Here is a 26,621-nt window from a genome sequence, read left to right as displayed (position 1 = left end):
TCCCACTGAGCCACCTGTAACTCCGTATTGTTTCATTTTGGAGAGCAGGGGGATTGGCTGACTCTAATCCACGGCCACAGAAGAGGTTTAAAACACTCTGGTTTCATCTAATCTTCCAGCTCAGACCTAGCCGAGCTTGAAACCCGCTTTCTCCATGATAGGAATGGACAAATAAAGGTCTCTCCCAGCCCTCCCATGAAAGGGGTCTGTGTGCTCTGTGGATTAGGGACCTCTGTTTTCTCTGTCTCTCTTTCTCAATTAGACTGAAAAAGATGGGGAAAAAATAAAGACTCCCCTGTTTGTGCGGGTCTGCAAGCTGTACACTTAGGAATATTGCTCATTTTTTAAACGGGAGTTAAATATATGATTATTTTTTGGCCATACAAATGGTAAAAATTTAAAGGAGCAATTGATGTTATAGTTTCCTCTAAATTTTTTTGAGGGAAGTCTGCATTCTTATCTTAAATAGCAACAGACTGAAGAAACATTCTAAAAACTCATCTGAGTGAGATTATGGGTTATTTTGTTTCAGAATACATTGACAATAGTTTTGTTCCTGTAAAGAAGCGATACATCTCGTTATTCATGTATCCTTAAAATATCAAAATGGTGAAAGCTGAAAGACTACAAGCCGAGGAGAGACTTCTGTTCAGGCACTTTCATGGACAGCTCATCGGTTGTAAATAAAGGTCCTTCAATTCCGGCGCATGTTTTGTATCTCCTCCTGGCAAAGCTGCTCGAGACTTTCTGACTAGGCTACTGTGAAATCACCGGTGTCTCACTGAAATGGTATTTTGTGAGCATTTGTTGTGTGTCTTCTTCATTTTTTTAACTTATAGGGAACCTATTATACACAGCGGTGCCGTTTGTCATGTAATAATAGGGTGTCTATCGTTGTTCGTGGAAGTTGCTGTAGCTGGTTGCTAGCTTGTTGCTAACGTTAGCCCGTTTGTCAATAACATCACTTTTTAGATAAACGTTGTTTTAGAAATGTGTTTTAGCGCAGTGTTTACCCAATAATTCAGTATGATAATGGCCTAATATAACTTGCAACTGAGTCGTTAAGAGTGAACAGCATACCAAACTACATCCACAACTATGTCTGCTTAATAATCCACTGTCTTGCTCGTCCATTAATATCCACTGTGTTTCTTGAACATAGTGTCTTTTAACGACTGAATCCCCTCTCGTGTTTGTATGTAGTACGACAACAGGAATTATATTAATAGTAATATAACTGAAGCCGAACTGATTAGTAGTATTAATTACGGACTTTAATTTAAGGATGTAAGCCAGGCTACGAGTTAGTTATAAAATAAGGACCTTGGATAATAAGAAAGGGGAAGAACTGAAACTAACTCCTATGTTAAATTATCACAAAACACTGAAGTGAACTAAGTGACTTGGTTTGATGTGCTTGTTTATATATAAGCCTGAAATTAAACAAACTATTTTCTCTCAGTCTACTGTACACAATCTTAATTGCTAAGGTTATAATTTGTCTTGTGATTGTCTTGTTTTAGCGTTCCTATTCATTATTAGGCGATATAGAGTTTTGGTGACACGAGGATTTTTGTTGTTCAACTGTTAGTTGGAGAGTCTTTATCCAGGTTACTGTGTCTTCCATGATGACATGCATAGACGCAGCTGAGTCAGCTGTGGTATACTGGGTTTTATTTAACTCGCTAAATTATGAAGAGGAGTTCTGGTTGACCACCAGAAGCTGTTCATCGTTTACAAATATGTAGTGTTCTGTCATACTTTTCACCATCCATTACTTAGTCTGGATGCAGTCAGTCATCACACCCCTGGAGATGACTGACAGCTGAAACTGTGGGGGATGTGAAGTCTGACAATGTGTAACATGTGTTATTTCCTGTGTTCTTTATCTCCTGTTGCATGATGTCTTATTGGGATTACAGCACTATAAACATTTACTTGTTTTTAAATCTTTGCTGTATTGACAACAAAATCCCCATATATCGGAAGTCCATCACACCCCTGTCTGTTGACATATGATGACACTTGAGCTGTCAACCCTCTTGTGTCCCTTTGTCCTCCTGTGCCCAGGTAAATGACCTCATGGAGGAAACGGGTGATCAGGCAAACAGATAAGGCTCCTGGTACCTGTTGACCACAGTCAGAACCTCCTAAATCAGGACCCTCTGACACAGTGCTCCATCAGCCTCTGCCTCAATGACACCCACAAGGCATTGAGCCCTTATCTGCAGTGGCCCCTGCTTAGCATTCACGCCATTCACGCGAACAATGCTACCTCTTCCCGCTCATTGGATCTGTGACTGACAGTGGGTGTTGGTGCACTTGTGTCGGACTTCAGCCTCTATCTGCCACTGGGCTGTTTATCCAGCCCAGATACCCCCACCAAGACACAATAAAGGGCGTGTGTCTTCCTTACCACTTCCCAAGCTGTTTTTTTAACTGCAGTTTTATAATGGGTCTTGCTCTCTATTTGTCACATTGGTTTCCTCCTCAGAAAGACCTGTATTACTTTGGGGAGGGGGAGGGCAGAAAGGGTGACTAATGGTCGCAGAGCCAGCTCACCACCGACTGACCAGCCAGCGAGGTATAAATGGCATCATGGTCAGATGGTGAAAAGCTGGGAAGCAGCAGATAAGACCTTTGCCTTTGATAAACAGCAGAATGGATAATAATAGCAGAGGTGTGATGTGGGAGTTTGTTGAAGTCTTTTTAGCAAAGATGTTCCAGAAAAGAAATATTATTGGTTTGATGGGTTGTGAAGTTGCGTTTTCATTTGAACGCATATCTTGAATGGAGCTTTTGAGTTATGTGTAATCTACTTTGGGTTTTCATCATGCAGCTCAGATCTCATATTTGAAGAGGCTGATATCAGAGCACAGGATCTTGGGATCCCATGCCTCTATAATGGCTCCTATGAACCAGGGGCATTATAAAGCTTCTATAATAAACCCTGTGATCAGTTTCCCCCACCCCCTCCGCCCCCCTGCTCTTATTTATGAATGGCATAGTTTGACAAGGGGCAGCTTACTTGGGTAGCTGCTGATCACATGATACCAGCACTAAATGAGGAATGTGGACAGGACCCCCTCCCTTGCATCTGCCACCCCCAAAAAACTTTGATGCCCCATATCATAACGAATACTGTCTTCATCCCCTCCCTCTTTAAGCCCTCATATGAGTAGCGATGCTGAAGAGGGGAACGGGTGCTGCAGTCGAGGGGGTGCACAGATAGTGCCTGTGTTTGATCTGAAGGTCGCCAGCCCCTTGCTGGTGTTGAGAGATCGTTGGCTGACGAGGCTGGCTCTTATTTAATAACATGAAGGGGAAGCGGACCTTTCTCTCATAATTAGGCCTAATTACCCCATAGGTGTGGACAGACGGCCCAAGAAGAGACAAACTGCCTTTATCCACGGACTTAGAGTCAGATTACCCAGAGCTGTCTTATCTGTGTCAGGGCCAGTAGGAGCCTCAGTCCTCCTCTCTTGCCTTCTTCCTCTGCTCCAACCTCAGCTCAGTTATAATAATCAGTCAGCCTGATTTGTAATGACTCATCCACAACACACATATTGAATTAGGCTCAGTTAGGGTTTTGAGATTTTGAGATGTTTTCATGTGGACATGTTTAATTAGAAGGTAACTACAGAGAAATGTATTAACCTGTTGGGTCATTTATAATCGGTTGTCTAATCACTTTATGAAAGCTTTATGCTTATTAAAACCGATGCAGTAAATTTAGGAGAGATCAATTTACTTGTCCTTGAGGATCTTTGACCAGAAAATTACATTTGCAGGCATGTGCTACTACAACTGAACCTGTAAAGTACATTTTGAAATGTGAAAGGTTTCAATTTGATAAATGATGGACATAATTGTTTGTGTGGCTGCCTCTCGTTGTGTACAGAGAATACATTTAAAGATACTTGCAAATTGATGTGATTGACATCCTGTCACTCTCTTGTTTGTTTATAGTATCTGTCTCTCCCTTCCTGTGCTGCCTGCCTGTTTGTGATTGGGTTTGTGGGTGACTCACTTGCAGCCACGCAGCAGACCCATTGTAAGGGGCAGCTTGGTGGCTGGAAATGCTGACGCCTGGAAAACAGAAGGAAGTAGTAGTAGGGAAAAGTGGCCATTATACCCATCTTTAAGATCTGAGTTTGGTTTTTTTTAGTCCTTGAGCCCTGCACAGCGATGTCTCCATCACTGTCCCCGGTAGTTTTCTTTATCTGACAGTGAGCTGTGACTGGCAGTGGGAAGTTTTAGACAAGTCTTTAGACAATGAAAACAGCAAGTTTCAGGCTGCTGTGTCCGTGACACACATCTCCTTGCAGGCTTGCTGCAAAAGGACAATGAGGGAGGCTTAATCCACCTGTTATCAGGGTGAGTCTGCCCCTGAGTCACACACTCACACAAGCACGGGACTGTGGCTCAGGAATGCAGCCTTACCCACCCATTCACAGGAGGAGCAGCTTAACTGATAGACCCTCACAAAAACACTGCTGACAGTTTTTTGCCATTTTGTTCATACCACTCAAAAACAAGTTTGTACAGTTGTTGGCTGACGTCTTTCCTGTTAGTTCAGTACAGAGATGGTTTTTAATAATAATCCAACTGATACTGTCAAACAATTATATACAGCAGGTAAAGTAAATATTGAACACGTCACTATTTTTCTCAGTAAATATATTTCTAAATGTGCTACTGAAATGTGCTGGTGACTTTTTCACCAGATGTCGGTAACAACCCGTGCAACCCACACATGCAAAGAAATCAAACCTTAAATAAGTTACATGTTAAAAGACAAAATGACACAGGGATTCTATCAGTAATTAGAAAGCAATCCTGACCCTAGTCAGTGCAAATTAATATCAGCTGGTTCAGTTCCACCTGATGGCCTATAAAAAGGTGTCTCATTGCCAAGATGTCACACAAGAAACACCTCATGATGGGTAAAACCAAAGAGCTCTCTCAAGACCTTCGCAACCTTATTGTTGCAAAACATGATGGCACTGGTTACAGAAGGATTTCTAAACTTCTGAATGTTCCAGTGAGCACTGTTGGGACCATTATCCGGAAGTGGAAACAACATCATTTCATCATAAACCGGCCAGGACCAGGTGCTCCTCGGAAGATTTCTGACAGAGTAGTTAAAAGAATTATCAGAAGAATTGTCCAAGAGCCTAGGAATACTTGTGGAGAGCTTCAGAAAGACTTTAGCAGGTACAATTGTTTCAAAGAAAACCATAAGTAACGCACTCAACAGCTATGGCCTGTATGCACCCTCACCAAGCAAGACTCCATTGGTGAAGAAAAAACATGTTGAAGCTTGTTTAAAGTTTGCTGCACAACATTTAGACAAGCCTGTGAAATACTGGGAGAATGTAGTCTGGTCAGATGAGACCAAAATTGAACTCTTTGGATGCCATAATACACACCATGTTTGGAGGGCAAATGGCGCTGCACATCACCCCAAAAACACCATAGCAACGGTGAAGTTTGGAGGTGGGAACATCATGGTGTGTGGCTGTTTTTCAGCATAGGGCACCGGCGAACTTCATATAATTGAAGGAAGGATGAATGGTAAAATGTACCTAGACATTCTTCAACGAGGGTGGACATTTCAGCAAGACAGTGATCCCAAACACACAGCCAAGGAAACTCTCACTTGGTTTCAGAGAAGGAAAATGAAGCTGCTAGAATGGCCCAGCCAATCACCTGACTTGAATCCAATAGAAAATCTATGAAAAGAACTAAAAATCAGAGTTCGTAGAAGAGGCCCAAGAAATCTTCAAGATTTGCACGCTCTTTGTGTGGAAGAATGGGCCAAAATCACACCTCAGCAATGCATGCAACTAATTTCTCCATAGAGGAGGCATCTTGAAGCTGTCACTACCAGCAAAGGCTTTTGAACAAAGTGTTAAGTAAGTGTGTTCTTTGCTTTTTCCCTGTGTCTTTTCATTTTTTAACATGTAACTTAATTTATGGACATCTAAGGTTTGATTTCTTTGCATGTGGCGGTTGCACTGGTTATTAACGACATCTGGTGAAAATGTCATGTCAGTAGCTCCTTTAGAAATATATTTACTGACAGAAATGGTGACATGTTCAATACTTACATGATATTTTTAGATAGACAACTTTATTGATCCCTTTGGGAGGTTCCCGCAGGGAAACTGACATGTGTATAGATTATACTTTTCTGAATACATGATATATGTTTTTGTTTTGGTAATTTTACGTATTTAGGGTGTTATTAGAGCATTGCTTTCTACAGTTATCCCAGAAAAATGTGCTGTTTTGTAAACATTCATCACGTTCTTCTAATGTTAAACTTATGCTAACGCTGGGGGGCTCACTGTTTCCTTGTGAGACCATCAGACTGCAGTGTTGTGTGCTTAATTAGGCAGGCTGGTCAGGGGTCTCTGTCTCTCCGCTTCACAGATTCACATGGACAATTTAACCACTAACCTCCTGAAATGAGCTGCTCCTGAATGCCTTGGGCTCCAGTTTCAGTGTCTGCTGATTGCATGGGGCAAGGGTTATGATAAGTAAAAGTTGAGGAGGGGGGAAAGCAGTGGTATTTTGTGGGTCGGGTGACAGTTTGCTTACTAACCAATGTCCTGCAAAAGTTTGAGCTATTTGTAAGGATGCTTTCCAAAATAAATTTTGTTCATCATTTAACAACAAAAATTAAGATTTGTTTTATGCCTTTGTCTTTAAAACAGTACCAGTTGTCCTTGTGCATGCAAATACAAGCTCCATGCATTTTGGAAATCTTTACGCTGTTCCTCTTTGGATTTAGAGTCTCTCAGACGCTTCTTTCTCTTCTTGTAATCCCTGACTGACTTCACAATGTTGACATCAGTGCTCTGTGGAGGCTACATCATCTGCTAAAGGACTTGTCTTGTGGATAGTGTTCAATGACCCTGTCTGCAAGTTTGGGCTTGCAATCATACTGCAAAAGAACAACAAAAAAAAACCAACACAGAGACCGATCAGATGCCTCACAGATTGTACTGCTTGATGGATACAACCTTTTTCCCACTTCTGTAGTTATTAGTACTGCACTAGAGTCTTTTTGATTTCAAGGATCTTGTGGAGTTGTTTTACTCAGGAACATGCATTAAGTATTGTTGAGGCCCGTGTATGTGGGATGTATCATCTTGATCCTTTTTGGTATAAAACGATGAACCAAATTAGCTACGAGCTGCCAATAACCAAGACTCGCTGGCAAGTAATTGCACTGCAATTTAATGTTGAAGCATCATTTCCTCGCAACATACTTGCGGTCGGTTTGGTTTCCTCAGCTCCCCAGCCTACAAACGACATAAAAGTCTGAGCAGTTACCTGTGCCTCTGGGACAACGGCTGTTGATCGTAAGAGGAGTGAAAAGCCTGAATCTCCGTCTGTTTACTGTAATTAAGCTGTCAGGGGTTTTGATTTATGACGTATTGAGTAAGAGAGGTGTTATCACGTAGAGCAGAAAGAGGAAGACAGAGAGAGAGGCCACGGGGTTTGTAGCTACCAACAATAGAGAAAATGCAGACAGTGCATTAACCACAACTGTCTGCTGTGTAGAAGAGAACGGCTTGAAGGCAAAAAACAAAATAACTGAAGATGTAACCTTTTAGACATACACTTAGCTTACAGCTTATTGTATTTCCCTGAAAGCGGAAAGAGAGAGTTATGAATTGTACTATTTGTTTCTTATTTCTGCAAAAACTTTAGTGTCTCATTGACTGTGTTGGTGGAGAGAGCCTGCCTGCAGCCACACTGTGAGTGTTTCCAATCCTTCCCTTTCCCTTCACCTCTCTATTAATTTAATAGTATTTTTTTCTTGCAGTGATCATAATGACGCTGGTTTAAGGCCTCCTTGCATACACAAATTGAGGGATGTCTCGCCCCGCTCCGTCCCCCATCTATACCCTGAGGGGGGCTGGTGGCCCTCTTAACACTCTCCACTTTAGCTGCCATGAAAGGGACACACCCCTCTTATTTTCTGGGTGAGTCATGTTTTGACTATTCATCTTCCTCTAACAGTGAAGATTTTATAAAGAATGAAGCACTTCATTCATAAAAGTCTAATTCATGTTGACAGGTTTGTGTGTTGATTATGTGTGATAAGTAGACATAAAGCTAGTCAGTCAGGGTTGTTTCTTGTTACAGGTATGTAACGAGCACTTTTGCTCATTTCTATTCCTATGTGTAGATCAAAGTACAGCAATGTTGTATAGAAAGGGTTCTGTAACATATAAACAGTGAAGAGCCTTTTTTAAAGCAGCATCTTGGATTTTTGCAGGTCAGGGAAGGGTGCCATTCATATCTGGAACCTGAACAGTAGGAGGGTTGAGAAGGTTGTAGAAGGTCATTCTGGTAGCTCAGTCATCTGGGTCAACACACTGCAGCCAGATACCCTCATCAGGTAATGTCTAACTTGATCGTCAACTATCAAAGAATTATGAATGTGAAATATTATTTGTGCTTTTAGTGTTGTTCACCACATGTTTATGTGTTATACATTCAGTCAGTATAGTTATTAAATATGAAGATGATCAGTGATGAAAAATTTAAAACATTTGTCTGTTTTTGTTGTTTGTGCCGAGCAGTCAGGGACGGGATATGCAGGTCTGTCTGTGGGATTTGAGTGAAGGTCGCAGTGAGCTGGTGGAGTCTGTGTGGACCGGCAGTGTTGGATTCTGTCAGTGCACCATGCTGGAGACGAGCCCTGCAAACTACCTGCTGGCTTTTGCTGGGCAACAGACAGAAGAGGTTAGACACCAGCGGTGGAAGTAGTCTGTCATTAAGTTTTGTGCCCTGCCTCACTGCAGGACATGTAGCCGTTGGCTCTAACCAAGGCAACCTTCAAAATGAAATTTGAAATGCATTCAAGCTAAATATTTGTCAAAACTGAAAGACGGCTCGATTGAATTCAATTGAATTTATTTGTATTACATTAGTAACACTCCAGATTGTCTCAAGATGCCTTAAAGAACCCAGAGCTTGAAACCTCCAGAGCAAGCACTAAGGTTGGCAAAGAAATATGGCAGTGGCAAAGAAAAACTTTTAACACAAAGAAATCTTGAGAAGAACCTAGCTCGTATGGAGGCAATCATCTGCTAGAGGCCAGCCAGGTAATCAGACAGAAAAAGATGGAAAAAGACAGAGTGGGGACTGATTGCGTATAATAATATATGATATGATAATACATATTGATGGTAACTCATTGATTCTGCAACATCTATAAATCAGTTACCAGTTTAATTGTGGTTTGTTAAAATTAAGATTTTTCATTTTAATTATGGGAAATTAACGAGGGACCCCCGAGATTGAAGTATCCACTGGCACATGTTGTTTTGCATTCATCATGAAGGTAACCTTTGAATTTATTGGCTGGCGGGAAGTGGGCAGGTTAATTAGTTAAACAGCCTGTAAGGACTTGACCAGACTTGCTATTGCCAGTTTGCATGATTGACTCTGAGCGTTTACACATACTTGTGGCTTTTAGTACTGTGTAGTGTATTAGTGGAAAATTGTGTTCTACTGCAATAGTTTTTTTCTTTCATCAAAGTCCTGTCCTCTTTTGATATTTTGACGCCTTTGCGAACTTATTTGAATGTCTTGAATCCAGTCCAAAAGCAGGAAACTTGTCGTGAGTCACTGTGGCATATGAGCGTGCCTTTTGCTGCCAAGATTTGTCAAATGGTAATCTAAGTGGCATCATTAACAACCCAGCCTCCATGCTATGAGTCAGAGAGCACATTGCAAGAACAGGGACTGAATACCAGCTAAATGTCAGTTAATTTTGGCTGTGGTTAGTAGCGTTTAAAGCATCTAATGGCTTTGTGGGTGGGCCTACAAAACAAGTGTAATTTTAATGTTCTTTTCCAAATGGAACTGATGGACACATTTATGCTTCCAAAGCTACTTTGTCTTTATCTGATAAAATAATCAAAGTGGCTTTTTGTTTTTATTTCTAATCGTAGACTGGTGGGTTAGAAAGTCCAGGCCCTGACTGTGCACTAGAATCAAATCAGTTTTGTCCGTCTTGTAGTTCATTCTCAACACCCATAAGCCTGTACGGTGTTGTGTGGGGCCAGTGTCTGAGCGGTGAGGTAGGATGGGGAGAGGGCAGCCAGCTATTCAGACATCTTTTATTGCCTCCAGATTCATGTTACTTGCTCCGCTGTGGAGGAGCCACACTTGAAAGGGACAGAGCGGTCACCTGATCCTGTCAAACGTGCCTCTGCTAACCCTAGTCCCGCAGGCCAGGCACCAGGGCGCCTGTGACTCGCAGCACCTCAATAATGCCATTGTCCCAACAGACACAGACAGAAACACACCTACACACCCATAAAAGGCAGACCAAACAGGCCACCGCCGATTTTGTCATTTGGTATCTCCACCCCATTCCGCAGACATAACTGCCCAAGACAGATGCTTATCATGCATCTGCAAGTAAAACGCCCACATAAATGAATTCCTCCTTGAAACAATACATAGGCACTTGCTGAGCACGCACAATGACATGAGTTAGTGCTGTAGGCAAAATACAGGTCAATATTTAGATATGTAACCAAGAAAGCAGACAACAGTTTCCTACTGAGCTAATTCAGGCGGTTACACTGTTTACTGCTCACAGTGAGATCCCCGCCAGCAGATTGCTGCCACGGCAGAAACATTAATTAATAGTGTGGGTGTTTTATTTATGGGCAGTGTGATGCCACACAAGAACAGTGATCACCTGAGGCACAGACAAGTCCTTAAAGGCCCTCTTTGTCAGGCACGCAGAGGTAAACATACAGGACAGATGTGGCCTAGCGCTAAAATACGGATCGCTCCCTTTAAGGGCTGTTTAATTTGAGGCCTAATGAGGATGAATATGCGAATCATCAGCACAGAGGAAGTCAAAGGAATGAACTTTGGTAGTGATGTGGGTACAAACACACACACAGAGGCATTCACTTTATCACTGGCTTCATTAGTCGGTGTATTTCTATCAGAATCATTGCCAATGTGTGCAGGAAAACAGCACTCATGTCGCAGGGTCAGGCTTTAGCAGGATTTATTATAGACATGAGGACGGCTGCTCTGCACTGATGGATAGTACAGTACTGCGGGTTGGAGACACTCTGATCCGTGGAGGTCCTACAAAACAATGACAGATTCAGTTTACAGCTTTATGATTTCAATTCAGAAGACAGACAGATCATGACTTGGCAGGCAGCTTGCAGACATACTATACGTATAACAGCAATTTTTTGTGTATATGTAACTATGTCCCAAAAATGAAAACAGATTCATTAAACAAGAGCACGTTAGGATTTAATGGGTACACTTCCAACAAAGATGAATAGAAACACCTTCAGTGTATATACTCTCTTTTTAGTCATGTTAGTTGTATTGCTTTAAGGATGGCAGTCAGTCGGCTGGCCCACCGGTTTGGTTCAGGTTGAAATATCTTAACAACTCGGGTTATGAAAATGTGTTCAATATTGCACATGACTTTTGTTAAGCACTTACTGAAGTGTGCCCATATTTTCCTAGCTCTTCTGTGAGCTAACCTCCCCACCAAACTGACCCCAATTAACCCGAGGGTGTTTTCATCTGATTGGTCAAATGGTGTAAATTTGTCCAGGGCTGCATCTTATTTGTCAAATGCATGTAATGTGTTAATGGAATGATTTCTTTCTTATTCATCAAGGTTAGGGCAGTCTTGTAAAATGTGTTTATTGTGCATGATTGTATTGCAATAATAATAAAACTACAATTAATTTGTCACATATAAAGCTGACCAATAAATTGTAGTTTTATAGAACTTCACCTCAAGCCCTTGTGCAGTTAAGTATCTACAATACAAGATGATAATGATAATAATAAATAAAACTTTAACTCAAAACTGACTCAAAGAGATGCTTGCATGGATGTAACATGTGAACAAATTATGCCGTCTCTACTGATTTTTAAGATCTAGTTGTTTTGTGTTCTCCACAGATCAAGATTATTGAGGTGCCCAGTAAGACTCCAGTCTGTACTCTGGTACCAGAAGCAAAGCTGGGGATGGTCATGTGTATCAAACTATGGCAGGTAAGCACCAGGCAGCTCCCAGGTGTCATTTAAAAAGGTACTTCTGAGGAGTCTGACCTTAACCTTAAACAGTAGCGGTGTCCCCCATTGCACATCAAGTTCAACAAGTTCACTTCGACAGCCAGATGATTATGTACTTTCTTCTGATTGGCCAGCAGCAAAGGATGAGACACAATAATAGGAAAGTCAACAAAAATGCGCATACAAGACGCGGAACATGATTTACACCCCAACAACTTGTCCTGGGCCATTTTTCCACGCGTTTCTTCTTAGCTGGCAGCGAGTCTCAGCGCTGTAATTAGAGCGTTTGGAAGGGCTGGGGGTTCACAGCCATATATCACCCTGCAGCTGTACATCCAATCTAATCTGGGCAGAAAGTTTGCTTTCTGTTTTGTAAATGCTGTTGAAGGTTTTATTTTCCAGCCATTAACTGGACTCTGTGATTATTTTTATGGTTAATTATTAACTCTTTGGGTTTGGGCTTCGGGGAGAAACTGAATGGGGTTTGTAGACTTGTGCAGGACTGTGGATGGTTTGCGTAAATTTTACTGGCTCTGCTGTTTACAGGCAACAGAAATCAAAACACACCATTTTAATCCCAGAGAGCGGCTGTGCACATTCAGTCATCTATTCCTGTAATACTAATTAAAGTTACTTTTATAAGTCAGATACAAAAGGGATAAAGCTAACATTATGTTTGTGTTATTATAGCGACAAGTTATAGTTAAAGTCTCAGTGCCTGCGAACACTGTGTTTGTATTTTCCTTTGTTTCCCTTTGATTTCACTGTTGCAGCTACCTTTCATCATCTGATTTATGAACCGATGCTGGCTCAGTGTTGAGTGCCAGGAAACATAATGATCAATTATATCATTATAAATTATATAATATCATTGTAATACAGCACAGGCAGCTGTCTAACTTCAAAGCTGAAGGGCCCAGGTGACTGTAAATCATTTCTGGCTGATTCCTTTCAAGGCCGAGGCATGTTCATCTGTTATGCTGACTGAATGACTTGAGAGGTCCAGGCGCTGGGAAAAGAGTCAAAACCTAGTCTGTGTGCATTTGTGAATGTCTATAAACCCTTCTTTCACTCACTATCACACACACACACGCAGGCAAGCTGGAAACCCTAACCCATACATTCTGTCAGTCACAAGAAAAAAAATAAAAAATACTCATCTTGTCTTTCACATCAAATGCTCATATGCTACCCACTGTTTCCTTAACCTCACCCAGCGGGAGGCAGCAGCTGACACAGCCATCCCCTCTCCCCACCTTGTCTCTCTGTCACACACACTCCAGGAAGAAGCCACTGACAATTATCTCTTCTCTCTGTCTTCCCACTCACTATCCTCCCCTCTTTTCTCCCCACCGTTGGGACGAGAAGTGATTATCCTTTTTCATTTCTAAGGCAGACTCACCAACAGATTTATTGCTGGCCTTTAAGACCTCTCTGCTGGAGTTTATGGAAACGATTAAATGCAGTGTTAAATAACACTTTCTTCTCATTTCAGCCTCCCCCTAGAAAAATCCCACCCAACCTTTAGTTTATGTGCTCTAAAAGGTGACAGAGATTATTGTCTGATTTATCTGCATGTGGTCGGCTGTGAAGCAGCGAACAATAGAGAGTGAGAGGAGGAAGAAAGTGCCTCCACATGTGGGTTTGACTTGTGCAAGGATGTCGGGCTGGGCCAGGAGGACAGTAGTGATATATGATGTGCAAGGCTTTTAATGTGAACAGAGGCTGGCGGGGAAAAGGAAATGTTCCTATACAGATATCCATCACTCTCAGCTCATCACCTTGCTGCCTTGTGCCCATGACATCATGATGGGGCCGGGACAAAAACCGAAGGAAACGATTGGTTCCTTATGTTGTAGCAGTGCCTGCCTGAGGCCTGTGGCAGCCACATCATCAAACAAGCTGTTGGTCTCAGGGATGTTCATGATTTTGGCCAGAATTACTACGCAAGGACCCGACACAGAATATCTAATGCATTGATGATAGTACTCTGATTACATTTAGATAGTTTTTAAGCCTCTATTAGTTAACAGTGCAGTACATATTCACCAATAACTGGTGTACCCCACATTACAATAAATATTAATTCGCTGCACTCTATAAGTAAGAGAATAAGAAAAATGTTGTCTTTAACTTGAAGACCGGTATGTGTTTGAGCAGTATAGCATCATTTTGTCTCTAAATAAATAACTGGATTCAATTAAAGTCTCATCTTTCAGCATGTCTAAAAGTTGGTTGGTGCAAAAAATACAAATTTGTCTTGACCATGCTTAACCTGAAGGTTAATTTGTCTGAAACAGATCGTGCTGAACTGCTTTAAGGCTTGCAACTGAACATATTCTCCTCGCTATTTGCTGCATTTACATATATACTAATAATTATAATAATGGCTACTACTCTAGGGAAGTGCAAATCAGGGTAAATCAGTCTATCGTGTAGGGCACCAAATGTCGGAAGAATAAATCTAGTTTAATAATTCATTGCATAGGAAAATATTAGTACCTAATAACCATGTAAATGACAGAGCTGGTTCTTTATCTGGTTGAAATAAATCCGTCGCTTCTGTACGTTTTCCCCATGTGGACTAAACATCAGCTGATGTGACGAATTTCTGGGAGGGTCAGAAACACGGAGGACGCAAAAAAAAAAAGTTGTTTAAACAAGCATTTCAAAAATCAGCAAAGCCTGAATTGATGTGGTCTGTCTCAGCCCGTCTTCTTTTCAGTCATCTTTTTTTACTGAATGAATTCAGTGTGCCGTGCAAATGCATACATCTGTTCAGATCATTCATCCAGCATCCATGTATATGTCTATTTAAAATGATTTGAGTTGAGTTAAAGAAACCATGTTAATGTAGCCTATGGCAACCATTTTCCTCCACACGCTAGAAAAAGACTAAGATATCCATATTGGTCTGGTAACAGATTTCACTTTATTACACTTTGAGACAATGTTTAGTCTTTTTTTAAAATCAGGGCTTTTCGTGTTTGAAAATCTTTTAACAAATGTTGGAAAATTGCTTTAAAATCAGTTTCATGGCTTCCAGTGAAAGAGTATCATTGAGTTTCCTATCATCTGAAATATCTACATAATTTGCTAGAAAAATTTCACAGCCTCAGTAATGTTGAAATGAAGCAACAAGAAACATGGTTTGTGTAAATTTAGAAATGGCAGGAGATGGATCTGATTATAGATTTGAAGAATGTGCAGCTTTATACATGGTAGTCAAATGAAAATCTTTCCGATTTCTGAGGTCAAAACAAAACACATTAACTCCTTAGATTTTAGCAAAGAGTGGGCATTTTTCACTTTTATTATAATCTTTAAATTAGTCAACAGTGAAAATAATCAGTTACTCGAGCAGGAGATGTACTTTCAGTGTACATGTTACCTCAGCAGCAGGGGGATTTCAAACCTCCCCACCAAATGCGTGTGTTCTAAGGGTATAGGACAAGGAATGAACTTAACAAAAAAAGACAGATTTATGGTTGTGTGTCACTTTACGACATAAGTATGTGGTCTAAAGCGCATTTCCTTGTTCACGGTGTTCAGCGGCAGCACCGGCACAAAAAAATCCTCCCTCCTGCCTGCTACACAAAATCTACTCGGATGTCTTCTCTCTTTTCTGCATTGCAGTGATTTCAGTAAAAGTAACTGTTGGTCGACATTTATTAACTTCAGCACCAGCATTAGCCGCTCAGTTCCGCTCTACGCAGCTGACTAGCGTTTTAGCAACGTAATTACAGATCAGTGCTACAATGACACACAAGCAGGCAGATATCAATTTTTTTCACCGGCATAGCCACCTATGGTGTAGACTCTGCGTTGAACTGTTGCAGGAGAGAAACTCCATCTTTAAAGTACAAATGTCCACTAAGCCTTAAGTCTGCAAATGTGATGATGGTAGTCAAGCCAGCCATGTGTGGCAGATAGACAGGACACAGCCATATGTTACTTTTCTTTTAAGATAGAGCTTAAAGCCTAGTGGCTTATAATACTTGAGTTCTTAACGATACTGATTTTAACAAGATGCAGTGATGACATTGCAATGCATAGTTATTACTGCCCTGTCGTTACACTCTAATGCGCTGCGTAATATAGCTCTGAAAACATGGCACAAGCTCTGAAAACAGTTGGACCCAAACTAGTTTCTGTTGTTGTAGAGAAGATGCATTTTCTTCCATTGGTCCTGCATCTCCAACCAGCTTCCACCCATCTGTCTTTCCAGCTGTTCTCTGGTGATGAATCTCCTCCCACAGCCCCAGCCCTACTCCAGCAGAGAGCCCTCTTGTAGAAAGGCCTGTGGAGGATATAATGAATTAGGTGTCTACCCAGGGTTCCCCGACCTCTGACCCATGACATCATCAATCAAGGAGGTCCTACACTTAAGTGAAACGGTGGGCCCCAAGTCTGGAACGCTTAGCCCGGGCCCTGCCGGCAAGCAGCGGCCACTGATTTTCACTTGTTTTTATTTGTTTTCATAGTCCCTCGGTGTTCGTCCTCGCTGACGTGTTTGGAAGGAATACACGAGTCTGTCTATAATTTGTTTAAAGCTGGAAGAAGAGAAATATAGAGCGTTAAGTGAGAAGAGGACTTGAAGATGGATGAAAAATGGCAAACAAGGCCTCGATACACATATGGAAAAAATTTCTTTCCCTCCTGGCTTCTGCATGGCACTGTGTTATTAGGGGACGCCTGATGGTATTTTAAAGCAAATGCATGAGCCGGTAAGTGTACATCTGTGTATTCCTATCCCCTGACAACTGTTCCACAGTCCCACGTGATGTCTCCTAATTTTGGAAGTTCACACTCCGTTGCATTGGTTGATTTGAAGCTCTGCATTGCAATGTTGCAGGTGGAGTGTTGTTTCATATATGTACACAGAAGAAATTTGGATTTTAGGAAAGTGGTGAAATTTCACAGGCTGTCCCTCCCTCATCCTTTATTTATTCCTCCTTCTTCCTTTCCCTCTCCTCTCCTTCCTCATCACTTCCAGCAATGCAAAGATACATGAAGCCCTTGTTTTTTAGCAGCACATCTTTATACTCTCTCACACAGACGTGATTTACAAGCTCAGTTATACCTTCCACACAACCCCTGTGCCTGTTATCATACTCACTCATGTAGAGGAAGCCAGCTAGCACTGAGAGGTTATCTGAGACTCCCAACTGTAGAAAGGCACCACTTTATCATTCTTCTTAAATGTTACACTCTTCACTTTTCCGTTTTAATATGCGTGTAACTACATTTTGTACTCGCCACAGGTTGCTCTGTATGTATTTAACAGACTGTTTGTGTTTGCTTGCCTGTTTGTGCACCTGGTTTCATTTCATTTCATGCAATTTGAAAGATTTACTCTGATGGATTCACCAGTTGTAAACATCATGGCTGGATCTGTGTGCAGTGTCCAGGGGGTAAAATGGCGAAGAAGCAAGATTACATGGGTACTTATTTGTGTGTGGGTTTGCTTTGGAACATGAGCATGCAGGTGTGTAAAGGTGAAACAATTACATCTGCTTCATAACCGAACATTTACCTGTTAATTAATTAATTAATTAAGTAGTCTATTTTTTTATTTATATTATACTATTGTATATTTATTATACATAAAATATAGCTAATAGTTGTGGCAAATGTTCAGCAGCGCAACATAAACAATGTCTGATGAGGTTTAAGACATGTAAACAAAATCAAAACTGCTCTTGGAGCAATAGTATTAGCAGTGGTAACAGCAGTATTTTTTCTGCGTGTGTTAGATTTATCTGTGCTGGCTGCAAGGTCTGTGGCTCCTTAATACAGATGAGGAGTAAAGTGAGGAGTGGTGTAATGGAGTGCTGGAAAGAAAGAGCAGCAGCCTGACGAATGGAGCCCGCAAAGACTCTCCAAGTGTCAGCGGGAGCTTCCAGGATGATAACCTCTGCTCCTCTCAGCTTCCAGCACCACGCAGCGGTTTCTGTGGTTTTTACTGTGCAACTTAACTCTCCCGTCTTAACTCATACTGCTCTTTCTATTCTCTCTTCCAATATCGCTGTCCCTCCTCCTTCCTCTTGTCATCCTCCCTCACTTCCAGCCAGACTCGGGTCCCGGACCTCTCCTGTTGGCTGGATACGAGGACGGTTCCCTGTTGCTGTGGGATGTAACCCAGAGGTCCAAGCTAAGCCAAGTCAAAGCCCACCCTGAGCCCATCATGTGCCTGACCTTTGACACCAAGCGTCTGAGAGGCATATCGGGCTCTTCTGAGAAGAAACTGTCTTCCTGGAGGCTGGATGAGCAGAACAACCTGCAGGTCAGCAGAGGACAGGCTTAGGGAGAGTGGTTATGTCTAATAGCTCTCAGCAGTTTTTTCTTTTCTTTTTGCTTGATGAATCCCCTCTGAACAGGTTTACGAAATGTTCCCCATTAAGTTATACCAGTAACCATTTCCAATTGTTTTTATTTGAATTTATTTGAAGTAGGTGACTTAAAACCGTTAATTTAAGCTATATTAAGCTGTATCTTATTTACATTTATATATTTACATGTTTTCTCCCTTGATTGCTGCCTTTCCCTGCATTGCAAATTATAGCATATTCAGGTGTCACAGATCACCCATTGTGTATTTTTTTAATTAATTAAATAGTTGTATCTGTAAAAGACATTTTAAAAGTATCCACTGGGGTACAAGTACTACTGTTTAGCTAGGCTTGTTATTGATGTTGGTTACTGCGTGTTCCTGGTTAAGTTCCTGAACACCCCTACCTAATAACTAACTGTTGCACACGAGAGTCAGTAAAATCTCGTAAAATAGTATTTAAAAAAAAAAAAAAAACATAACAGAGGAGATGGGAGCAGAGAAGTGTTGCCTTTCTCCGGGCTTGCTTGGAAAACATCAGGGGCCAAAGAGGAAGAGGCTCAGCAGGGCTCCAGGGGCCATAAATCAGCTGCTGGTTACACAGCATTGGCAGGGCTAGGGGCCAAGGGCCGAGCTGAGGCTGTCACTCCAGAGCCTAACCACCCACATACATACTGACACATAGCAACACATTAGTCTTGGGTATTGTTGTTCAGACTACCTAATATAGGTAGAACTGAAAACTCTAGCACATCCTATATGATGAAGTGTAGGTGCTGGATTTAAAAAGAAAAGAAAATTAAGTTACAAACATAAATACTTGTCCATGGACTCTAGTATTCCAGATTTTTTTTAATTTTTTTTTTTTAGCTTTTATTTGTTTTGTTTTTTACAGGAGTATGTAGAAAATGTGCACCTACTTTATTTTTCTGTTAAAATAAACAAGCCAGTCCAACATTCCTTTCAAACGGGAAACTGCTAACATGCATACGTAGCCTGAAACAGTGTTTTCACACACACTTTTATATGCTGTGGTCCAAATTATACACTAAAGCCCATACTAGAGCATCTTCTGCCACACTAAAAGGGATCAAATCAGCTTTGTACCATCATTTATTTGACATAACAGCCAACGCTTCGGAGACCTAACGCCTCATTTGAAGCTGTATTTTCTCTTGATTTCATGAGCAAAAGGGAATGCTCCCATTTTTCAGCCAACCCCCATGAATCAGAGCCGAGGTGAACCTGAGGCTGATATAGTACATTTCTGCACGGTGAAGGGGTATTATTCTTTCCAAGGCTTTTTACAAATGAATGCTTGAATTAGAAATATTTGCAAAGCCCCATATTTTCACCCTGAAAAGGTGTCTAGAACAACACTACGAAGGATTTGATTCAATATACCAAAAACAGGAGGAGAGTGGTTATTGGGTTTATTTTGCTCAAGGAACAAAATATTGATTCAGCATGTAATCCAGGATGAGGATGACAGGAAAAAAGCACAAGGAGAGGGAAAGGATCCAACAGGGGCTTTTAAATTATTCTCAAGTGCAGCTCAGTGTGACGTCCAGACAGCTATCCTCAGTTCTTCCCACAAAAGTATTTTTGTGCGGCCGAAGTAAGGGGGCGAGGGGGGCCTGCCGGGTGGCGGACCCAGGCCCTGGGTCCTGACGGACGACCCGTGAGAGGTAATAAAAATATCAAAACCTCGGAGGCCCCTTAACTAAACAAAAAACACATCTGCAGTAAAGGGAACAGTAGTTCACAGTGGGAGGCTGCAATAAAGGCTGAGGAGGCTCTAAGTGCCACAGCATCCCACTTCCCACAAATTACCCCTGCGATACAGTCCAGTGTAGTGGAAATGGCTGGCAAGGCAGAGGGACACTCTTTGTGAAATGGAGGGGAAATTGAATGTGACACAACACAGTGCAGTTATGATTTAGTGAAGCTGAAAGGTTGTGAAGAGAGCTTATCAAGGCCAGATAAAGACAGATTGCCCCAGGAATGGAGGTTAATGTATTACACATGGCTCCCAGAGGCCTTTATCTGCTGTTTGACCTGGCTGTCTGATATCGTTTGATAGTAATGAGGCATCAGCCTCAGTATTTTTATTTTTTCTGCTTTCTGTCGAGCATGCATTTTTGGGAATGTGTTAGGGTGAGACAGTGAGGGCGTGGGTGTTAGGGTTTACAAGCTGTTGAGCCAGATGGACATATATTTAGGCGGCGGCCACTGTTATGCATTGAAAACTACAGCGATGGGTTTCTCCAGGAGAAAGAAAAAGACAGAGGTTGTGGGCTGAAGAAAAAGAAAGCAGGTACTGACGGAGGAAGATTAGCAGTGTAAATCAAGCGTGTCTGACAGCAAGTTTTTTCTGAGACTGATGACAGATGCATTTGGAAGTCCCACTCCTCATGTTTACTGCAATTTAAAAATATCCCCACTGTCTGTATCTACAGTTGTCACATTCATGGTTTCCTCATGAAACTAGAGTTCTTGCACCCTCAGCTAGTCTAGATGTGACTCAACTTTTGGGCCAGGTCAGGTCAGGTCAGGTCAGGTCAGGCACAGCTTCAGTCTGCTATAACACTGTCGTATGTATGAGCTGCTATTATAAAATTTCCAACTCTTTTTATTGAATGCCTCCACTCCTCTCCCTCTTCTCTTTTCTGAATGGGACTGCTCACCTGTTTGACATATCCATCTCCTGTCAGCCAGAGCCAAGCTCTAACAGGCAAGGTGACAAAAGGCTGTAATCTCCTGCTGCCGAGTGTGATTCAGGGACAGGGTGTGTCAGAAATACCTGCGAAAAGCCTCCCAGCCGCTAGGCTCGAGTGAGTGAGCGATGATGGGACGTTTCAGTAGATCACCGTGAACACTGAGATTGGTGCCAAGTGCGAGGGGAAAGACAGGGAGAAAAGTGGAGCAAGGCATGAGTGAAACCTGCCCTTTGATTTTCGACAGTGTCGGTGAGATGCTGCAAAAGAGGATTCTGAAGCGTGAGTTTATGTTGGATCTGTCGTAGACCCACAGAGCGTGGAAAGTCTTGTGGGTCCAGCTGCTAGCAGAGATGGTAGCCTCCTGACAGCTGAGAAAGCTGGCGGTTAGACAGCAAACCTGCTGTGTGTGTGTCTGCATGCTGTAACACAGGCCAGGAAGGAGTGTTCCAACTAAAAAAAAAAAAAAAGATGGATTCAGTCTGTGATGAGATAGTCAAGACTCTTCCATTTGAACTAAAGGATTTCATTGCAGATTGAGGCACTTGATGTCGGCTGCATTTAGTTAATATTCATTCAGTTGTTATGGAGCCCTGCAGCAACAGCAGCACAGTTAGAAAAGACACAATAGTGAAGTGAAGTTTTTAAAGGATGCAAACAAATATAATTTTTAGTATTCATTAAGGTGCTTATAATTTTCTCAATACATTAGTCATTCACATAAAAATTTCAGATGCCTTTTTCTGTCTGCAGTATCCAAAGATAAACTATTATACTTTCAAAGACAAGCAAATATTCACATTCAATAAGTTTGAACCAGCATGCTTTTTTTAATTTTTGCTACCAGGGAAACCGGTAGCATGACTTTGTCCAAAATGGCATATTCTAGAAGATTAGAAAATGCGAACATTTATTTATTTTATTTTATATTTAATCATTTTATGATTATCTTTCTTGTACTGCAGTGTTAATCTAAACATGAGCTGATTCTGTAGGTAAGCCAAACTGATATCACAGGCTGGCTTCAGCCAACATTTATTTTTATGACTAATTATATGTTGATTGTTTTTTTTTGTGTGATTAATGGATGTATTAATCTATAAAATGTCAGAAAATAATGACAAATGTGAGCAGATCAAAACCCTTAGTGATGCATTGTTGTGTTTCATTCCAGCCAACTATGCCAAATTTATTGCGATTAAAGATAGCGGCACACAGGGAGTTCTTACTTGATGAATGACTTAAAACGGTTAATTGAGTCACACAGTTGTTGGTTATTTTCTCTTTAACTAATTCATTCATTAGCTGATTGTTTCAGCACTGTTGCCATGATATCAGAGTAAACACTAATCGCTGGCAGCTTAGGAACCAGCATGGCTCCACGTGACCATCCTTCATTTTAAATTACAACACAGGACAACCCCTTTCTCACCACTTTTTCTTCCTGCTGTCTCAGACAGAAAGTAAAAACAATTAGCCAGCCGACCTTGGTGAATGACCATTACTACGCGATTAGCCATTTACTGCTTACAACTGACCCTTTAATGAAACAAATGCCTTTTCCTGACACAAACTATGGGAAGCAAAACAAACAAAAACAGACACTTAAACCCATCATTATCAGGGGTCTAATGCAAACCAGATGGGGAGAGGTAGAGGCATACCAACCTCTTGAGGTAATAACAAAGCTCCAAACAATCTTTCACCCCTCAGTTTTCTTTATATCTGTGTTTCTGGCTTGTTTGGTCAAAGCACCCACACACTATTTCACACTAGTGGTACCAGTGATGATGGTTTGATTACCAAAAAAAAAAGAAAGAGTGCGATCACATCACTGTCTGTTCTGAACTTAGCTTTCTTCCTGTTATGATCAATGACATTCCTCCTTTCTCTCCCTTGCATTCCACTTTATCCACTTGGGCTATGAGTACCTGGCTTATATCTTCCACATGCAGCTTGTGGATGGTTCCTGCCCGGAACAGGAGCATGCAGATAAATTCCCCCAACATCTCCTCCCATTCAAGGCCATTAGTCTCCCTAGACACGACTTATGAAGTCAATTTTACGCTGTCCAGTTTGATTTCAGCTCCCATATCCAGATGTTTGTGTCCCATCTAGCGGACCAGCCGAGATCCCTGCGCTGCAGGAAGAGCACGTTCGCTCCACAGGAATGCCCACCACAGCCGGCCCTTTAGATAATGATCTTAGACGCCATTCATTATAATATGTCAGAATGTTACCCCTTTAGAGAGATTGATACAGTCTTTGGGACACTCTAGATCACAGGGAGAGGGGGCTGTGGCTAATATTTAGCAGACAGACTTTGCAACAGTGTATTTATCAGGTCTCTTTGCCCGCTGACCAAACCTTTCAGTGTGAATGTAATTCATCAGAGGTGCCTAGAGCAACAAGTTCTCTGCAAACAAGCATTTCAGCGAGATGGTCGTTCTCATTCTTGCAAACTGTGACACAGGTAACTCAAAGCCCTACCATGCTTGCAGAACAGGCCTCCCTAACTCCAAACCAAATAATGGGATGCAGAGAGATTTACTCGTGGCCCTCGTGCCGTAATGTTTTATGGTTGATGATTGAGTCCCCGGAGTCTACGGCCAGCCTCAACAGACCTCCAGCCTCACAGTTAGACCTCAGTCATCAGATCAGCTGATAGTCTCCCCTTGTCAATGTTCGCTTGTCCGCAGTTTCCTACACATCAGTGATTAATCGATTTACTGATCTGTTGGTATGTCTTATATTTTTTCTCTTTATTGGTTTTTACATTTTTCAGGCAATTCCAACAAAGAAGCAACTCCTGTGCATTTTTGTTTCTTGCATTGTCTTGTGTGAAAGTGCTTATTAAACATGTAAATGTGTCTTGGCATGCATTTAATTCATGCAAACCCCTGTTAAGATCATCTTTGTTTTTGTGGTTTTGCAGCTACAGGACCATGTGACGCTGGTGAATCCTGGGGTTTCACAGCTGTGTATCAGAGAGGATGGCAAGCTTCTAGCTTCAGCGGGCTGGGACCACAGGATACGGATATTTGGCTGGAAGAAGCTCCGACCGCTGGCAGTACTTCAATACCACACTGACATGGTCCTCAGTGTGGCCTTCTCTGACCATCAGGACCCCAGACAAAGACTGTTAGCTGCAGGATCCAAGGACCAGCGGATCAGCCTCTGGTCAATATACAATGAGGCAGCTGACACCAGCTGAGTCTCTGAGCTCTGAAGAATGTGCGAACTTTTGATCAGTACTTTCTTTTCTATTCTCCTTGCTGATGAACTGTTGCCCTAACCTAAATTTATGCTTTTCATGTACAGTCATCACACTTGAGTCACAGAGCCAAAAAATTATACCTACTAGTTTCAAACATCCTAAATGAATGTGTAAAATTTGTCCTCCACCCATGTGGGTGCAAAAACAATGCATGCTAAAATGACCCAAAATTAAACTTGTGAGTTATATTGACATATCTTGACCCTTATTCCAAATGTTAGTAATACGGACATTGGTACAGTGTGTTACGTTTTTATCTGTTTGTCTCTTAAAGACATTTGTGAGTGAGCAGTGAGTGTTTAGTAGAGTGTTTAGTTTCCAGATGTAGGAAAAATACACTGGATTTACAAAACCAAAGACTGCATTCCAGATCAAGACCTTATTTTCTCTCAGCATGATTCAGTGTATTTCTTTTTGAATCGGAAAGTAATGTAACGCAGTTTCTTTTGTTAGTAGGCCAATAGCTTTCAAATAGTTAATTAGGCACCAGCTTACTTATTCAGCGCACTGTTTGCTAAAGCCTGATGTGATGCGCTGTGCAGCTTTGTGATTGTGTTGACTTATCTGATGGGAGATTTGCTTCAGTGGACTTGAATTTGAGGTATACGGCACACCTGAGCAGCTATGTAATCCCGTGTTGTTATTCTAGCAGGTTTTGGCTTAAAGCACAGGCCCTTCAGCCTGACCTGAGCTGTATTTGTCGAACAAGGTTAATCAGGGGTGGGTCGTGGTGAACAGAGAGGTGTTGGTTTTGTGGATGGGCTGATCAGCGGTTGATCTAGCTGGTCAGGATGATCTTCTTATGAGCTGATTTACTTTTCTTGATAAGTTCTGGTGATGAAAAACTATGAAATGTAGACCAAGCTAGCTCTCATGCTGAAGCAATGCCCAATATAGATGTCTTTATATGAAAATGACTTTGTCAAGAAGGCCAGAGATATTGTTGTTGAAAGTCCTAGAGAAAATAGAGAGGTGTTATTTTTCTATTCACCGTTTCTAACAATATCTCTGCAATTCAGTGAGAAGCATGGGAGCTCATGTGTTACAACACCGTGCTGAGAGGCCAGGGGCCAGCTTCAAACACTAGCCGTTCTGCTTCATAACTGCCTTGTCTCCTGGGATGATCCCGAGTTGAGAAGCTCATCATGCTGTACAGGAAAAGCCTGAGAATTCAAAGAGGCAGACTCGCGTAATGGCCACAAATCATTAGCAAACAGAGGAAAGACGAGGTCATTTGCTAGACAAGCCGCTTTGCCGTGATGCTACCGTCATGGAAAAATGGAAAAACAGGAGGTTTGGTGGGTTTTTCGTGTTTTTAGTGTTTGTTTTCAAAGTTGCATATTGTTTGAATTATGTTTGTTCTCGGAACTTGTTAAAAACTCAAATATATCCTTTTAAAAATACACGTAAGATTTTTTTTTTTTTTGTATTTTTTTTCTGTGGTGACGAGCCTTAGTGACTTGTTTTCCTTGTTTCCTACCGACCTCCATCTATACCTTTTGTCCCTGACCCCTCTGGTGACATCCATAATAGCTTCCTAACTCTCCTGTTGGCTTTGAATAAACACTGGAGGTGGTGTGGTCCAGCTTCCGTCCATTCTCTGATAAATCAAATGCTGGTGTAGATGTCTGCTGAATGGAGCAGACAGCAACCCACCGGCCTCAGAAGTGCCTGGTGGGGTGGCGGTAGACCTCGTAAATCACTTCATAATGGATCATTTAGGAAGTCAATAAATGGACAGGGAGACTGTCTGCACAATAGGCCTTGTGCTTCACTTATCACCTAACGTGTGTCTTCCTTGGCCTTTAAGGTCAGGGGTCAGCCTGGCTTTTGGATGGGACATAATCTGGTAAATTGCACGGGTGTGTGTAGTTGATGTTGTCTCAGCGCAAGCCTTCAGTTGTATGCAAGGATTATATTATGAGCTAAAATGTCACTGGCTCTGATCATTTAGAAAATTGAAATGGTGAAAAGGTTTATTTTCTTATAACTATTCTATCTGCAAATGCCAAGACCAATGCTTCACCTCACAGTCAATTTGGTTTTATTTATTTTTTCATATGTGAATTAATACAAATGTATTAATCCTCTTGCTCTCTGGTGGGTGTGTGTTTTGATGTTCCACATAAAATGTCCGTCAGCAACCTCATGCATAGCATAAACCGTAGCGCGTTTTGTACTGTTTGAGAGGCCA

The 26,621-nt window shown here is 41.6% G+C and overlaps 1 protein-coding gene across 1 annotated transcript; it reads left to right on the top strand.

Annotated features, from left to right (window-relative positions):
- Positions 1-719: 719 nt before the first annotated feature.
- gnb1l (guanine nucleotide binding protein (G protein), beta polypeptide 1-like) lies at positions 720-24,924 on the top strand. The gene is made up of 7 exons (XM_084551933.1): positions 720-789; positions 7,841-8,000; positions 8,297-8,419; positions 8,604-8,766; positions 11,989-12,081; positions 18,173-18,388; positions 24,086-24,924. The coding sequence occupies exons 2-7, from the start codon at positions 7,891-7,893 to the stop codon at positions 24,362-24,364; spliced, it is 984 nt and encodes a 327-aa protein (XP_084408059.1). The 5' UTR covers positions 720-789; positions 7,841-7,890; the 3' UTR covers positions 24,365-24,924.
- The last annotated feature ends 1,697 nt before the right edge of the window (positions 24,925-26,621 follow it).

The sequence above is a fragment of the Chelon labrosus genome, assembly GCF_963514085.1.
Source record: "Chelon labrosus genome assembly, chromosome: 9".
NCBI classification, from domain to species: Eukaryota; Metazoa; Chordata; class Actinopteri; order Mugiliformes; family Mugilidae; genus Chelon; species Chelon labrosus.
The sequence above is the reverse complement of the archived record's forward strand: the minus strand, read 5'-3'. Positions and strand labels throughout refer to the sequence as shown.

Excerpts from the sequence above, each read along its gene's own strand:
- gnb1l (XM_084551933.1), top strand. The coding sequence starts at position 7,891 with ATGTCTCGCCCCGCTCCGTCCCCCATCTATACCCTGAGGGGGGCTGGT. Across the intron at positions 8,767-11,988 it reads CTGGGCAACAGACAGAAGAG|ATCAAGATTATTGAGGTGCC; the intron begins GTTAGACACCAG and ends TGTTCTCCACAG. Across the intron at positions 12,082-18,172 it reads TGTGTATCAAACTATGGCAG|CCAGACTCGGGTCCCGGACC; the intron begins GTAAGCACCAGG and ends CCTCACTTCCAG.